We start from the raw sequence: 18,644 nt of genomic DNA on the forward strand, positions 1-18,644 counted from the left end.
TATGCATTCTTTTTATCAGCTGTAGTAATAATAAAGGTTAAAATCAACAGGATTTAAAAGTTGGGAGATGATTTACAAAGGTTTATGTTCTTTTAGTACTGCAAGAATGTACTCATTGGAAAGGTCAGCTTTTACATTATTTGTGAGAAACATCAGACCAACATGAGCCTCTAGTTTCTTGAGTTATAGCCCTTGACAAGGAACTCTATATATCTGCATGGAAGTCTACTTATAACCAGCATAGCACAAAAACCATTGAACTTATTTTGATACTATGTAGGTATGAACATTTTCCCATATGCCACTTTTTGGTTTAGTGTCATCTGCTTTAGTCTGGACAGAGTTATGACCCCCTTTCAAGCACTTCTTTTCTTCACATGGAAAACTCAGTGTTGTTTACAATCAGCATAACTCAAGAACAATTCCACATATTCTGATGAACTAAGATAAGCACATTATCTATTAGACCTAGATGTGCATTTTATGAGCACCACTTTGAAGAGAGTTGTATTAATGACACCTTGAAGAAGTTGGATTTGAAACATTCATCATTTGTACCTCTAGGATGCCCATCCTCCCCAAACATTGGTTTCCCTACAAGTTCCTCTGTCTTAGACCCTACAGAACAAATTGCTAATAGCTTTAGGTGCAGACAAATTCGTCATCAATGGATTTGAGCATACATTTTCTTTCATATCATAGTGTCAAAGATTTACACTACAGTTACCTGTATTCAAGCCAAGAAACATATTACTGTCATTGATAATTTGCAGAATTGAACAAGAGGAAAACGCTTCTGCTTGCCAACCCTGGGAGCAATAATCCATTTGAAGATAACACTAGTTCTGGACTGGGATTGAGAAATACACGACCAGACATTGTTAGTATGAGTGGCCGGTGGTGACATGTACAGAAGGAAAAAGAAATGAAGAAATAAAGGACTTTTTGTACTATTTTTGAATCTTCGATGAGAATTATATCTGCTTGGCTGTATAGATAAAGCATGTTATTGTCAAACTGTCATCACAGAATTAGGTGATGTGATTTAATGTTGCCTTTTTTATTTATGTAGTAGCAATTTTCATTGATGTGGCATGTAAAGAGATGATTCTTACTAGGCCAACATCTTAAAGGGATGATTCTTACTAGGTCAACATTTTAAAAGGATGATTCTTACTAGACTAATATCTTAAAGGGATGATTCTTACTAGACTAATATCTTAAAGGGATGATTCTTACTAGACCAGTATCTTAAAGGGATGATTCTTACTAGACCAGTATCTTAAAGGGATGATTCTTACTAGACCAATATCTTAAAGGGATGATTCTTAATAGACCAATATCTTAAAGGGATGATTCTTATTTGGGCAATATCTTAAAGGCAACAAATTTTTATTTATCAGTTTGCCTCGGGTATGAAATCCAGAAATTTTGTGAGAGTTGGGTTAAATACAGTGTCAGATGTAAATTTTACAATTTTAAAAATCTAATTATTTGCTTGAATCCCACACTTGTTACTTAAAAGCAACTAAATAGATCCTCAACATTTTGGAGCGATTTTTTTAAAAACCAGCAACATGTAATACTTTTTGGTTTGAACTGATCTCTTCCATTAATTTATAGGATTTTATCTATTGATTTTCTAAATGTCTAGACAGTTTTCAAATTTTCCCATGAGTAAGAATTATTTCTTTCCAGAAAAGCCACAAACATCAATTGTTACTATATGTTAAATCTTGCCATTGTCAGAGATGCTTATTCTTAGTATTTCATAACTTTAAAAAATTTCTGCATGAACAGTAGGCTTCTTTGTAGATAGTTACTCATCAGTTTATGAAAACATGTCTAGACTGTTCAGGTACCAGAAGGTAAGACTAATGATTGAGACTGTTTAGGTACCAGAAGACTGATGATATAGACTATTTAGTACCAGAAGGTAAGGCTAATGATTTAGTCTGCTTAGGTATCAGAAGGTAAGACTAATGATATAAACTGTCTAGGTACCAGAACATGAGACTGATGATTTAGACTATTTAGGTACCAGAACATAAGACTGATGATTTAGACTATTTAGGTACCATAACATAAGACTGATGATTTAGACTGTTTAGGTACCAGAACATAAGACTGATGATTTAGACTATTTAAGTACCAGAACATAAGACTGATGATTTAGACTGTTTAGGTATCAGAACTTTAGACTGATGATTTAAACTGTTTAGGTACCAGCACATAAGACTGATAATTTAGACTGTTTAGGTACCAGAACTTTAAACTGATGATTTAGAATGTTTAGGTACCAGAACTTTAAACTGATGATTTAGACCATTTAGGTACCAGCACATAAGACTGATAATTTAGACTATTAAGGTACCAGAACATAAGACATGATTTAGACTGTTTAGGTACCAGAACATAAGACTGATGATTAGACTGTTTAGGTACCGGAACATAAGACATGATTTAGACTGTTTAGGTACCAAAACGTAAGACTGATGAAGTACTATTGTATTGCACATAAATCTAACATACAGTTTGACACTGCAGACATTGGTGAGTAATTTGATTGTTAGAGTTGATCAATTTGTCCTTGTTTTTCAGTTAGACAACCATTTTTTTTCAGATGCAGAATGTTTTGAATTAACATCTTTAAAGTAGGAAGACACTATACAAATATATATTCTGAGTTCAGCATGAATACTGACCTCACACAGAGACTTTCAAAATCACATTTAATTGATAAAGTGTAGAAAATTTTCATTTTCAAAAAAAGCAGATACTTTTCCATGGCTAACTAAGGTATCCACAAAGAAACATTTATTTTACCCATCTTTCTACTACAAAAGTAACTTTTTCAGGTACAAAAAATTAAATGTAAGCAACGTATTTGAATATACTATGAAATGGGCATATTTGGAAGTGGCAAGGTGAATTTTTTATTAAGTTTACCAGTCAAATTGACAAAAAATCTTGAAGCTACAGGAGTGGACCTTAACTGATCTCTAGTCTTAATGACAGTCTGTATATTTATCATGAGTGTGTGTACCATTTCTTGTATGCTTACAAATCCATTTATTCTTTTGTTGCATGTTAATGTGTCACAAGTACACGTTTTTTTTCTTTCTTTTTTTTGGTTAATTTCTTTTCACATCTCCAGTACACAGATTAGAGTACATCCTTAGGTTCAAGTTTGTATTATAGTGTAAAAAGAAATTACACATTTGAAATGCACAATCAGATAATTTCATTGAAGTTTTGTAGAGTTTTATAAATCCATCCAACTTTTATATTTAACTTATTTTTAAAGAAATCCGTCCATGTAAGAGATATGTGATATGTATGTATCATGATTCAGATTTTGTTTACAAGAACAGAGATGCAAATGTGATGCTTAAAGAAAATCTCTTTGCTTGTAAGCAATACATTTTGTAGGACATTCTAACATATATTTTCTTTGCTTCATTCCTGTTTTCATTTAGGAAAAGGAAATTAAGGAAGGAGATAATGTAATGTTACTAATTAGGAGGAATGGAATGTCATTATTTGTTTTCAGTCACAATATGTTGCTTCCAGTTACTTTATGAGGGATAGATTGAAGTCTTTACAGATTATATTTACTTTTTTTAAAAATAACTAGTGATTTGGTATTTAGAACATTTTTTTTGTTGATTTAAAATTAAGTTTTATTATATTTGCAAAGCTCTCGTTTCCCATGACAAACAATACAATTTGCTCAAAATGCTCTTATACATACTTATATATAAAAGAGAAGAAACTAAGTTTCACTAGCTGCTCATTGAAATATGTTTTTTTTTCTCACTAATAGTTAATGTTTTAGAGGAATTAATGGAAGACATGAGTTTCACCTAGGAGATTGATGCATTACTCTCCGTATCAAGGAAGAATAACAATTTGTGACTCATTCATTGTTAAAAATGTGACTGTCTTGCTCATTCTTATATAATTTTGGTAGAAATACCACTTTCTGTTTTGATTGATTTTCATGTCAGAGGCAGCCAACCACTGATTAGGATGATTATCAGCTATGGCAGCAGTTGCTAGCTACTGAAACCAGCATGTTAATCGAAATAATTAATACAGATTCAACATATTTACAATGAATATTTTCTTTTGTTATTGATTCTTTATGGCTTGGGGAAAACATAAATTTTTGTTGTTACTTAGATTCTTTGATTAGGAAAAGGGTCATATTGTATCCATGGAATGATAATGTACACAAGGTCATTAAGTTTGTACTTTTTACTAAGCAAAACTCAGTGAAAATTGGTACTCCAGTACAAAGTGATATCTCAGCATGTCATTGTTGCCTCACCTGTAAGGAATGTTGCAAGAGCTGAAATGTGGTGGTGACAATCTGTGTTTCTGTCTGGTGTCAGCTTTTCATTAAAGATTTTTAGAGGACAGTATTGACCCATTGTTAAGGGGGGCCCCGAGTGGCCGAGTGGTCTAAAGCGCTTTCCGTTATGGATCACTGCCATCTCACCTTTGTCTGCATGGGTTCGAGTCTAGGATTCAGTCAATGTGGGTATGTGAGAAAGCTTGCCAGTAGCTTCTCGTGGGTCAGTGGTTCTTCCCGGGTTCTTCCTCCACCATTAATATTGGCCACCATGCATAGCCTATTGTGTGCTGAAAAATGGCGTTGAATCCCACAACAATAAGAACAGAATGTTAAGGTCACAAGAGCAATTTTTTTAAAAACATTTTAAATGGGTTTTTGTTGGTAAGAGATGTTGGATCTGGCAGTACATTCTAATTTGCTGCTGATGTGGAGCTTAAAAGTCACTGTCACAGTGGTCAGTTTCTCATATTCAAGGGGGAAAGGATTTGTGTGTCAGTGTATAGCATTAAACTTAACCAGGTCACAAGTGTACATAGCACATTATTGGGGATGATTGATCTAGGCATAAAAAGTCAAGGTGATGTGGTGAATTGGTTAGATTTTGGGGGTAAATTATCCTTGGGGATGATGTATCCAAGTATCAAAGGTCAAGGTCATATTGTGAATTGATTCGTTTTAGAGATGAATTTATAAAAACTGTTTAAGGGACTTGTATCTTCTGTTTTCATACAGGTACTTTTATCTCATTTGTCACATTAGAGGATGGGGGTTGTTAAAAGGTCATAGGTTGTTTGTTCATGTGTTAACAAGAGCTGCAGTGATATTGTTGCAGGCAAGATGATAAACTGTTGGATTCTTATGCAGATCATTTGTGCAGCCATATTTATTTACACATACTGACAGCAGGAATTGCTGATTGTCCTTCCAGTCATCATTTTCTTAAGCCAAGGTTCCGATATGTTAACCCTCTCTACACCTTGGTGGATTGAGCAGATGTTTTAGTGCTTTGTGCAAGCAACATCTATTGGATTTCATGAGTTGCTTCCCTTAGTATGCAATGCCAACTAACCAATAGCATGTAACAGTGATGCATTGTATATCGACCAAAAATGGTGGAGGCAATTGACTATGTACCATAGAGAACCAGTTGCAAATGTAATGAGTGAAAGGTATTTGTATAAGCATGGACCAGCAGTGAAAAAAATGCTTATTTATGAGTCCTTTTAAGTTGTGTGCTCCCCTTGTCTTGATCATGTAGAACATTGTTCAAATTTGAACAACTTAATTTTGATTGGATGCGGTGGCTTGCCACTGCATCCAATAAAATTTACAGACCCAAAGCACAGAAATATCTGCTCAATCCACCAAGGTGTAGATAGGGTTAACATATTGGATCCTTGGCCAGTGAAGATACCCATTCATGTGCGTGTGTTTGAAACCAAAAAATAAATAAAAATGAATGTGACCATAATTGCTCATCAGCTACATAGTGATTCACTTGTAATGATAACTAATTACATGAAATATTTCAGTTGAATCTTGATATAGAATGTTGTAGTTATGTCTACTCCTTATAGATGAAGAGTTTATAAAAATCATGACATTGTTGTGTTGGCTGCTGATATATCAAAATCAGTGTGAATCTAGTCATGTCTTTTGGAATTAATTTTACTAAATGATTATAGGTGATTTGGATAACATGGAATAATAATAAGTAATGATACATGCAAATGTGATACTGGCTTTTACATAACATTATGTCATTATTTTACACATAAATTTTGCCATGTTTATGTCATTTTTCCACTTTTTTATTTTCAGTTTGATGAAGAAGTTAACAGGTTATTGCATACATAAGAAATCATTTGGAATTAGAAAATCAAGCCAAATTTCTCTAGTAATGATTAGTTGACAATTATTTCAGTTCCAGAAGAAGAAAAAAATTAGGATTAAAATGTGCTCATTTAATTAGTTCCTCCATAGGTGACAGAAAATTAAAACAACTGGAATTTCACCAGTAAATAAGAAATCGAGTTGCCTTTCTATTCTGTGGCTGTGCTTATTTAAAATATTGTATTGTTCTGGATTCAGATTCAAGATTCTTTATGTCCAGTGTTTATTATTGTGAACTAATGTACCTCATAAAACACTGAGAAAACATGAAAAAATCTAAATCATATCTGCTATGAATGTGCTTTATTTTTAAACATCTGCTTTGTTTTGTGTATCTATGCATCTGTATTAGAAGTGCATTATGAACTGTCATTTGTACTTTACTGAATTATCCAATTTTGTAAACCTTTTTGTTTCTTTTGTAAGAGAAAATTTTTCTACTGAACCATCATATCAAATTTATGAATGAATGATCTACTTTTTTATTTTGCTATGTTCTTTAGTTGTCAACTTTTATTTTTTTGTTTTTTGTTTGTAGTATATATTTATAGTTATTGACCACCTCAACTTTTGCTTTCTTTTATTTATCTTCATTTTATCTACAGTACTTCACAAGACAAATGTTGAATATTTTGTCTTCCATTGGTATAAAACTGTCATAACTCAAATTCTTATTAAGTTTAGCATCAGTCCTGTAAAGGGCTAAGAGATGGCACACTTTTATTGAAGACATCACACTACAAGGGAAATGAAACTCGCATAATAAAGATAGTTATATATTTCTCTTAAAAGAAAGCAAATATTTCATTCATTTTATTGACACCTGCCCATAAGTATAACAGCTCACATTGGGTTACTAGTAAATCTTATTATTAGGAAATTTGTTGTAACTATTAATCTGTTAGTTTAAAATCGTTATTGAAATGTATCATCAGATAACAGAAATTATCTTGACTCTATTGTTAATAATTCTTTTCCATTTCAGACATTAAAAAATCCCATCCTATTTAAATGTGGTAATGAATTTACCTTCCAATACATGGAATTCAAGGTTTGACTTTATATTGATGTATGATTGTTTATCCTTTTGTAAAGTAACAGTTGATTTTTCCAAGTGTAAGTTTTTAACCCCAGTTTTTTTTAACATTATTATTGTTTTTGTGAGAAGAAGTAAGGTCCACAAAAAATATCAAAATGTTACCTGGGAGATGAGGAATAGTTGAATTGCTGTAATTTTCCTGAAATGGAAGTAAAGAATTGAATACATTTTATGAAATGCAGCTTGTAATAGCTGCATATGATGTGCCTAATTGCAAATAGAATAGACCCATATCTACGGTCATATAATCAGTATCTAACAAAATTCTAAATCAGTTTATAATTCTTACGATTACCGGGGAAAATATGCTTGTAGCCCACCTTATATTTAGTAATCTGATAGCCCACATTACATTTAGTAACCTAGGAAGGCACTCTCACATACGACTGTTAGCTCCAAGATATTTTCTTTTATGTGTTATCAGTCACTAATGAGTAACGTCACATCAGGGTCTGTGCTTTTTGCAGTGCATTCTTTCAGATATACACCTGTTGAGAAATCTTATTGGTGCAGCATTGTGCAAGGTTGGCAATATTGAATACATTTCCTTGTCTTTTTAGATAACATTTTAACAGCTAACACAGATTTGCTTTAGCACTCCCAGAGTATAAATTACACTCCCACACAATACATACACAGGCAGGCTTTTCAGAGAGGCTTGCTGCTTGTTGGTCAAGCTCACAGACTAAGCAGAACATAATGAAGATTCTTGCTGACAGAAAAAAAAATGGTCCTGAATATATTCATTAAGTCTCAAAATTGAGTAGTATTGGTCTGTTCCGTCTTGCTGACTATTGGCTTTATTCCCCGCCCCTTAAGAGCAATCAATACAGGTGCCACTGTCTTTCAAATCTGTTTCAAGAGTAAGTTGTGCCCTTTTTTGTCTCACATGCATTTAAGCTGAAGTTCAAGCCAAGAGAGTAATTACCATTGGCCCAGTTAAATGATATTGACCTTAATTTTTCTGAGTATTTCAGTGACTAATGAGCAGTGAGCCTAAGGAAGCCAGTGAAAGTAAAGATGTATCTATTTAACTGCAATCAAATTGGCAAGACCAAATGTATGTTGTTATTAGAGATGTTATATTTTCCAAATATTGTTTTAAACATCTATCCACCATGTATTTTTTGTCCCCGGAGAAGAATGTAGAATTTCACTGTTGTAGTCTTTTGCTTAAAGCAGTATTACTATATATTTACATGTACATGGATATATTTTATCTTTCCTGAAGGAGTTTGTTGAAATCAAGCATATTTTGAATAATGTTTACCTTTCATATTAAATTTGTGCCTAGTAACATATATACTTTTTTTACAAGTTAGATCCAGCTGCAAACACCATAGACCCAGATCTAATGTTGATTATGCAATGGCAGATCAGGGTCTTTGTTTGCATTTGGACCCTTCTTATATGCAAGTGTATATGGTACAGTGTATATATATTGTACATAATAGCTAGCTTAAGACTAATCATTGCACTGTGTTTCTTTTTGTGCACAGTAAATATCTAGATCTGTAATGTCTACAGAGGTATATTTCTGTAATATCTCTACTGAGGTACATTTCTGTAATATGTCTACATAGGTACATTTCTGTAATATGTCTACATAGGTACATTTCTGTAATATGTCAGCAGAGGTACATTTCTGTAATATGTCTACAGAGGTACGTTTCTGTAATATGTCAACAGAGGTACATTTCTGTAATATCTCTACAGAGGTAGATTTTGCTTCAGACTGTTCTTCAAATTCTCATCCATTTTACAGGATCCAGTTTACCTCATTTTCCTGAAAACAACTTGTGTACCAGACTGCAATGTCCAGAACTCTCAAAACATTATGAACAAGGAACTCAAGCTCGAGTTCAAAGTCACAGAACTTTGATAGTCTGGAAATTAACTTAGATTCAGGAAAATTTATATAAAATGATGAATAATTATCTAAATATTCTCCATGCATCAGAGTTTTGAGATTGATGTTTATACTTGTAATATGAGGCCCATTCTGCCAATCTTGCTGTTTGACTGAAATAATATGTAGAACTGTCAGCCAGGATTTCAGTCTGCTGGCAATGTTTCAAGTGTCAGATTTTAATTTATGCTGCATGTAGTTGGATGTGCATTAAACACACACAGATGAAAAGTGTATGCACATAGAATTTATATTACCAAGGAGTACTGCTTCCTCACTGTAGTGCTTTTTAAGAATCCTATAAGTGTACTATGATATAGGCAAAGTTGCCTTGTGATGAGATACATCATATGGACAAAAACAGAAGCTCAACCAATATGATTTGATGCATTACTATACCCATGTTATATCAAGGTTCTTTATAGTGAGATCCATGACATTGCCTGTGTTATATCAGGGACCATGTTATATTGAGGTTTTTATAATGAGGGATCACAATACTTTGAAGTTTGATTTTGAAATGTATCCAACATCTCTGTAGATCAAAATTAAGAGTTTTCACATTCACTGATGTGTTACCAAATTAAATTGGATGCTATAATGATTTTTTTTTTTTACTATGTTAAGTAAGAACATTTTTCTCTTCAGGTTCTTGGGACAATCTTGAACACATACTTACGAGTACTCAAATGAAACAGGCATCGTTTAGTGCTGTTAAAAGTTTCTTAATCATCCTCTGACTAAAATGTCAAAATGTGCACATGTACCGTGTTGTCACTATTTTACATTTGGAAATGGGATTAACATTGAACATATCATCCTACAAACATGGTTAGTTCAATTCTTAGATGTAGATTTTTTTTTTTACATTATCAGTATTTACTTACCATTTAGTAATAGGTTGATCATTTAGAACACTAAAAGTATCTTTTCACTGCAGCAAACATGTGATGGATTATCCTTTCAAAATGATGAGTCATTAATCATTTGAAACTTCAATATGTTTGAGCTCAGAATTTGGTTTTACAGTGAAGCAAAGTTCAGTATCAAATTTTAGTTTCATAATTATTAGAGTTATGTGCAGTAGAACAAAACTGTGCAAAATTTAGAAGCCTTTATTATTTATATGCAGTATACATTGAGAAAAATGCTGATATAATTATCACTGCTGAGCAGAGATAAATGCTAATTATTATGTAGAATTTTCATTAGGTGTGAGACTCCTTAATAATTTAATAAAATATTCTTGAATATTTTGTCTCTATCATCTTTTTTTTGTTTTTCCCATAAACATTCATCTATGACATGTTTAAAAAAAATATACATATAATGCAATCAAACAGCCAAGATTCACATAAATTATCAGGTGGACACATCATGTTACTTGTTCAACAGATAGCATGCAAGCTCATAAATGAATTGTCAAATGGCCTGCATATGCTGACATACATTATCGGATGGCATGCGAGCTCTTCCATAAATTGATAGCCTGCAAGCTCTAATATGAATTGTCAGCTCACACATGAATTGTCAGATGTCATGTGAGCTCTCACATGAAATGCCAGATGTCCTGTGAGCTCACACATGAATTGTCAGATGTCATGTGAGCTCTCACATGAATTGTCAGATGTCCTGTGAGCTCACACATGAATTGTCAGATGTCCAGTTAGCTCTCATATGAATTGTCAGATGTCCTGTGAGCTCTCACATGAATTGATAGAGTGTGAGCTCACATGTGAATTGTTAGAATGCAGGCTGGCTCTGACATGAAAAATGGCCCATGAGCTCTTGCATGAATTGTTAGATGACCTGAATTGTCAGATTGCCTTTGAGCTCTCACATGAATTATTATATGGCTTGCAAGCTCTTTCATGAAGTGTCACTCAGATGTCTTGTGACCTCTCACATAAATTGTCAGATTGCCTGGGAACTATAGCATGAATTGTCCAATGGCCTCCAAGCTCTCACATAATTGTCACTTGGCCAGTGAGCTCTCCCAGGAAATGTCCAATGGTCTCAAAACTCGCATATGAACTGTCAGATGACTGGTGATCTCTCCCATGAATTGTCAGATGGTATGCAAGATCTCTCATAAATTGTCAGAGGTCCTGTGAGCTCTCACATGACTTGTTAAACAGTGATCTCTCACATGAAATAACAAATGGCCTTTGAACTCTAGCATGAACTGCTAGATGGCCTGTGAGGTCTCATGAATTGGGTGATGGCATGCATGCTCTTACATGAATCGTCAGATGGCCTGTGGACTCTCACACGAATTGTCAGATTGTTGATTTGATAAATAGTCTGCAAGCTCTCATATGAACTGAGAAGTGGCCTGCAGGATCTCACATGATTTGCCAAATGACCTGTGAGCTGTCACATTGATTGATAGGTAACCCATGAAATTTCATGTGAATTATAAGCCTGCGAGTTCACATGAGATGCTCAGTGAGCTCTTGCATGAAATTTCAGATGGCCTGTGAGCTCTCATATGAATAGTCAGATGGTCTGTGAGTTCTCACATAAATAGTCAGATGGCCTGTGAGTTCTCACATGAATTATCAGATGGCCTCACAAGTTGTGCGATGGCTTGCAAGTTCTCATATGAATCGCAGATAACCTATGGGCTCCCTCATGAATTGTCAGATGGCATGTGAGCTCTTGCAAGAATAGTCAGATGCCCTCAATTACCAGATGGCCTGCAAGCTCTCCTGAATTGTCATAGTGCCTCTGAGCTCTCTCATGAATTGTCATAGGGCCTCTGATCTCTCTCATGAATTGTCATAGGGCCTCAGCTCTTACATGAATTGTAAGATGCCTTAAAAGTTCTCACATGTGTGTTACATGGCCTGTGGCTTTTGCATGAACTGTCTCAATGCCTGCAAACTCTCACTTGAATTGACCAATGCCCTCTGAGTTCTCACATGAACTGTGACATGGCCTGTGAGCTCTCCCATAAATTGTCAGTTTACAATTCATTAAATTTAATCTGTAATTCTGAGATGTACGATCTATATATTTCAAGATGGTCCTCAGTATCTCCTAAAGTCAAATCTAGATTTAGTTTGTTTACAATCTTTGTCAACCGATACAAAAATACCAAAACCTAAAGAAGAATTATGAAACATTTTGCATATTCTGGTCCAGTGATTTGGAATAGTTTACCAAAGATGTGAAAGTACCTGCAATAAATACTTTTAATCAAAGAATAAGAAAATGTCTTCTTGATACATCATTTTGATTACTGAAATGAATAAATTCTTTCATTCCTTCAGTTTTATAGTCTCCAATTATATTATTATCTATTATTTTCTTTCATTTTCTTGTTTCTGTGAAATTGTAAACAAAACTGCACTATAATGCATTTCTGTAAATTTTACTTCAAAAACTGCATTTAACAGACAAAAATTAGCAAGCTCTAATATGAATTGTCAGCTCACACATGAAATTCGAGATGTCCTGTGAGCTCACACATGAATTGTCAGATGTCATGCAATGCAGTCATCATAGCGATATGACTGAACATTTTTTAAAGCTATGTTAAAAATCCTAATCACACACACACATCTATCATAATATATACAGGATCCAGTCAGCATTCAACAAGACTGGTATTATGCTCTGTTAGCACTGAAGGAATTTTAAACATAGTTGGCAAATACTAACGACAATTTGACATATTTAATCTTTCAGTTTTTAATTTGTGCTTTTTATAGATTATCAAAGAGACATTTAGACAATGTACCTTTAATCATTATAATCAAGTATATAGATTATGTCAGTCAAACAAAATTCAAGGTAAATTAACTGTGCCTCTTGGGTCCTCCAGCTTCTGTTTATATGGCTCAGTTGGCAGCAATTCTGATAGACAAAATTTGCATGCATTCACTGACAGTCTGTGCAGGATGATTATTATCCTAATGTAGTGTTTTTAGGGGAGGGGAACAAAACTAATTTTAATTATGCAATACTTACCTGCCACTATTGCACAGCTATACTTTTTTGTGCAGAGAAAAGTGAATACATCCTCCCAGAGTGGAGTATTATCATTACCGGTATGATGCAATCCAGTCATATTCCTTGCATAGTACATGTGTAGAATGGTCATCTTTGTCATAGACAACAATCCCACCATAACATCAGAGTGGAATTCGACTAAAGTGATGGGTACTATATTTTAATAGCAGCAATAACTTGCATGTCATTATTGCAAAACTTAATTTCTCAGGTGGGTACCTGATGCTCACATTATAACTGATAAAAACCAAAAATGGAATATATTTGGCATTAAGGGTCCCTGTTGTAGAATATTGGTGTCTCACTGAGCCATAGGTTGTGCTGCAATGATCCCAGAGAAAAATTACAAGTGCTTTCTTGTGCTTAACAAGTGGAGATAAAAGGATAAGAAGGTATGGGAATGCCTCCAAGGAGAAGTGATTACAGGCCCATAAATGGGCTTTTGGTTTGATTAAGGAGAGGTCTCATTCAGTAAGATTGATACACTCTTTTGGTTTTGGAGACAATCCACAGTGACAGTAGCAGCCAAAATGTCTGCAGAGCCCTTAAGATAAAGGAAAAAACATTTTCTACCTTTCCATTTTCATTTGGAGGCCTTAAATTAGAAATGGAGGGCCCTCACTGAGCATATGAGTCTATATTGATCATCTGGGAATCTTTATAGTAGTGGAACTACCAAAAGTAATTGATTTTTAGCATAAAATCACAGTTGACAAAGGAGAGAAATCATAATTGCCATTAAATTGGAGAAAGCTTGTGTCGATAGACAAGGTATGAATCTTGTTGCATCTTTTTTCAGATGCTATGGCAAGTAAAAACACAGTATTGAGTGTGAGGTCCTGAAAGGAGGCCATGCTGAATGTTTTTAGGCCATGCTCAAACCTTTTTAAGAGGTTTTGGTTAAAGACCATAACACACAAGAAATCTTCCCTCTGGTCATACAAGAGCAGGATATAGGTCTATGCAGCTCAGAAATCCAAACTCTATAGCCCTTGATAGTGGATACTGAACATCTTTTGTTCTTAAACAGGAAAAAATGGAAATCAGAAACAGAAGTTACAGAGAATAACCAGAATCAACATGTTTCCTACTGCACCAATTACAGAAGATCCCTACCTGGCATCAAAAACCTTGGATGTAGAAGTTCTCCTGGCCTGAATAATGCAACTGGCAATCCAACTCAAAAATAATTTCTGGCAGAGAGATTGCTTAAGATGAGCCAAGCATGAAGGTGGAGAATCTGGGCTGTTTTGAAGAAGGTGTTGCCAGTGTTGCAACAGAAGATCACTCCTGTGAGGTACAGACTTGGGTTGATCAATGTTTAAAATTTCATTGGAGCTACAATGGGGCAATGAAAATGACCTATGCAGAGAAGTTATCATTTACTTGTGGTAGCAGATGGAATGGTGCAGAAGGCATTTGATGACCATGCTCCCTGGTCTGGGACTGGAGAAACGTAAAAGCCTCTTATTGAGCAAGGTCGCAAACAGGTCAACCCAGGGGTCTTCCCTACAGTGTGAAATGGGACTCTATTATATTGCAGTAGAAATAAAATTCCAGCAGAATGGCTCTGCCATTCCTGGACAGGCTGTTTGCTAATATGTTATTTCATGGAATGTGGCAGATTAGGATGGTGATATTCTCTGAGATGGTCCAGTGGAGGAAGTTCCAGATGTCCACACAAAGAGAAGGATCATATGTATCTACGTGATTTTGGAGATATGCTACGATGAACTTGTTGCATGGATACATGACACATCAGCCCCTTACTCTGTTGATGCACACTTACATCACTAGTGATACTGTCTTCATTTCAAGATTGTTGATGTGGAGGGACGATTTGGCCACAGTCCAAAGACCCTGGAGAATTATGTCTTCTTTGTTCTAAATGAGCCCCACAAACAGAATCTGACATGTTTATGAATAATAATAATAATAATAATAATAATAATGACTTTATTTAAAGAGGGTAACACAATTAGCTAAGAACTAATCTACCCTTAGACCCTCATAAAAAGGAATTTATATATTTTAGCTGCATCTCTGAAGCCACTGGATATATTGGGTTGGAAGAAGGAAATAGAGTGGGCATTTCTAATCTCAGCTGGAATACTATCCAAAGCAAAGTTCCAGAGTATTGGAAACTTTTTAAAAATAATTCCTTATTTGGTTTGGGAATTTTATACTGTTTGGTAGACATGTATCACAGGTGGGGAGTTTTGCCAGGTAGCCTATACTGGTATAGTGATTGTAAATATTCAGGAGCACTAATATTGGATATCCTGTACATTGATTTGGCTTTTCTCAAACAGATTCGGTCTCTAATAGGTAATATTTTAAACTTACCAGCTAAATTTTCCTTGCTTTCTTTCTGGCTTAATATTAGCCCTAATACTCTTTTTTGAAGATGTGCCAGCTTTGCTATGTTTTTAACATTTGAATTACCCCATGCTGTATTAGAGTAGTCTAAATAAGGTTGTATGTAACTGTTATAAAATAGTTTTCTGTGCCTTACAGGGAGAAAATGTCTTATCTTACTAAAAAGCCATGAAATTACTTTTTTTTACTGATATGTTTAATGTGTTCAGTCCATGATAGGTTATTATCTACCAAAACACCAAGTAGTCTATCATCACAGACCATTTGCAAATTTGTAGCCCTCCATGTCAGTCATAGTTCATCACTATCAAGATTTGTCCTTTTTTGTCATGTTGATATACTGTAAGTAATATTTTAGTTTTACCAGTATTTACCATGATGCCATTGCATGTGCACCAGTTGTCCAGTTTGTTTTGGCATATTCTGTAAAGAAATTTTGAGTTCAAGCTTTGTGTTTTGGATGTCTGACAATGTTGTGTCATCTGCATAGAGATCTGTAGATGATATTGAGTCCCTTAGTAAAAGTGGTATGTCATTAATAAATAAAATGAATAATAATGGACCTAGAACTGAGTCTTGTGGTACTCCATATCTAATTGTCCCAGGTTCAGACAAAACACTATTTATATAAACATGTTATGTTCTCTCACTTAAGTATGAACTAAACCATCTTTGTTTTCATCACATTGGTAGATTTTCAGTTTCTTGAAAAGGATTTCATGTCAAAAGGTTTCCTGAAATCTACAAATACAGATTCTATTATTCTACCTTGATCAAGTGCTTGAAGCGATTTATAAGTTAGGAAGATAAGGCAGTCTCGGGTGAATTTTTCTAAAGCCTGATTGATTAGGGTGTAACAGCAAGTGTTTGGTTAAATATGACATGAATGAGTCATGGACATGTTTTTCAATCAATTTTGACAAGTGTGGTAGTATTGAGATTGGCTGGTAGTTATCAGCATCATCCTTAAAACCAGATTTGTGAATAGGGGTTACTTTTGCAGTTTTCCATATTTTGGGGACAGATAAGGTTGCAATACTTTAATTGATTATGAATATTATACTATCTAAAATAGCTCAGGCAGAAGATTTAATGAGTCATGGACCAATCCTGATCCAGTCCTGTAGCTTTCTTGGTATGAAGTTCACGTAGACATTTTTTAACAAAGTTTTTTGATACTGGTGGAATAGAGAAACATACCTCCTTTGAGATTTTGCTACTGCAGAACTTTTTCAGTTCATTAAAGTGGTTTTCTATCACTGGTTCTTTTAATTTTGTGGTAGTGTTGGTTAAAAATATCATTGAAAACATTTGCAATGTCATTTACCAGAAGTGAGTGAATTTTATTTGTCTGATCTTTGTATGTTCCTCTAATGAGTTCATTGAACACTTTCCAAATGGAGTTTTTGTTGCTCTTTTCGTTTTCAAGCAATGATAGATAATAATTTTTTTTAGCTTTTTTAATCATACTTGTTATTTTATTTTGCCATACTTTATATTCTGCATGGTTTCCCCATAGCCTTGAATTGGTCTCGTGTGTTTGTAGCATCTAGGATTTCAATAGTAAGCCAATTGGGTTGGATTTCATTCTTTACTCGATGTACTTTCAATGGTGCATGCTTAGAGACTACATCCATAAATTAGTCAGTCCACACCCTCAGAGCTTCATCTATGTCATCCAAATCTTGGATCATATTCCATGGAACTTTATATAGGTCATTGAGAAATTGTTTATCATTAAAAAAATTTGAACGATCTATAAGTGATAGTTTTGTGTGTATTTTTCTTCTTTCTCTTGCATTTAACCTTTCTTGTCAAAAAAGTAAGATTGTGGTCACAAAGACCAACATTCAGTACATTAACACAAGCCACATTGTCTGGTAGGTTGGTATAACTGTGATCAATAAGAGTGCTTGATATTTCTGTTACCTTCATGGGCTCATTTACCAGCTGGACTAGGCCTAATGATTAAAAAAATTCCATCCAGTTGTTCCTTATTTGAGTATTGACAAGGTCCTTATTTATTTCGCGAGTATATACATGTATGTTTCTTTCTCCTGTGCAAGAACATTTTCCATTTGTTTCAAAAGTTATCATTCCAAATTGCTTTGGAGGAATGTCGCCTATAAATGAACCAAACTAGGAGTGATTTTGCATCATTTTCAGAAATTTCCACCCAGATACTCTCAATTTCATGTGACTCCAAGTCAAGTTGCCTTTCTGCATTTACATCTTCCCTAATGTATACAGTGAACAGATAGGAGTAAATGTTGGGTGCATACATGTTGACCCTAGTCAGGTATCTTTCCTTGATTCATAAACCAGAACAAATGGTGATGAAAAATTGGTCCTCTAGTGATCGGGACTGAAAGAGAATCAGTACAGTACTATGTAGAGAGCATAAGATGTTTTCTAGTGAAAACACCATGTTGATAATGAATTTTCCATATATAAGAAGTAGTGAAAAGATTTTCAAGATATTTAAATTTGTACAACTTTTATTTAAGAGTGACTAGATACCGTCAACAATCATTTGACTTTTTCTTGAAGAGTAACAATAAGATTTTCAAGATGGCTGCTGGGGTGGCCATGCTGGATGACATCAGCACCATTTACATTAGGACCATCTGGATCAGCAACAACAAAATTTTCAAGATATCTCATGTGGTGGCCATTTTCACTGCAGCACCATTGTCATTTAGGACTAAGTGGACCTTCGTATGAATGTGTGTGTACACTTCATGACAATTCTCCAAGTAGTTTAGGATGATCAGCAATAATTTTGAGTTAATGGAATGACCAGAAGAAAAGCAACCATACTCAATATTTAGTCTCATATTCAACATTTAAATCTACATGGGTATAACCCAAGTGGCTGGCATAATAAAAAAACAAACATTTTCTGCTTCCAAATGCCCTGGAAGTAATTATCAATGCACTATATAATGATGATTCAGAGGAGATAACTTGAAAATAACACATTTTGG

At 34.4% G+C, this 18,644-nt stretch overlaps 1 protein-coding gene across 4 annotated transcripts in view; it reads left to right on the forward strand.

The window, feature by feature from the left end:
• The window catches only part of LOC149803256 (protein bicaudal C homolog 1-like), a 327,843-nt gene extending 317,331 nt beyond the window's left edge, over positions 1 to 10,512 (forward strand). For 2 of the 4 annotated variants that reach the window (XM_089952905.1, XM_089952906.1), the window contains one exon: positions 774 to 10,512. In XM_089952905.1, coding sequence (XP_089809031.1) covers positions 774 to 904 — 131 coding nt within the window. In that variant the 3' untranslated portion in view covers positions 905 to 10,512. The remainder of the gene's footprint in view (positions 1 to 773) is intronic. The other 2 variants (XR_016420163.1, XR_016420164.1) reach the window with 2 other exon arrangements.
• The last annotated feature ends 8,132 nt before the right edge of the window (positions 10,513 to 18,644 follow it).

Source organism: Sinohyriopsis cumingii, chromosome 3, assembly GCF_028554795.1.
Source record: "Sinohyriopsis cumingii isolate HCF-2022 chromosome 3, ASM2855479v2, whole genome shotgun sequence".
Classification (NCBI taxonomy): Eukaryota; Metazoa; Mollusca; class Bivalvia; order Unionida; family Unionidae; genus Sinohyriopsis; species Sinohyriopsis cumingii.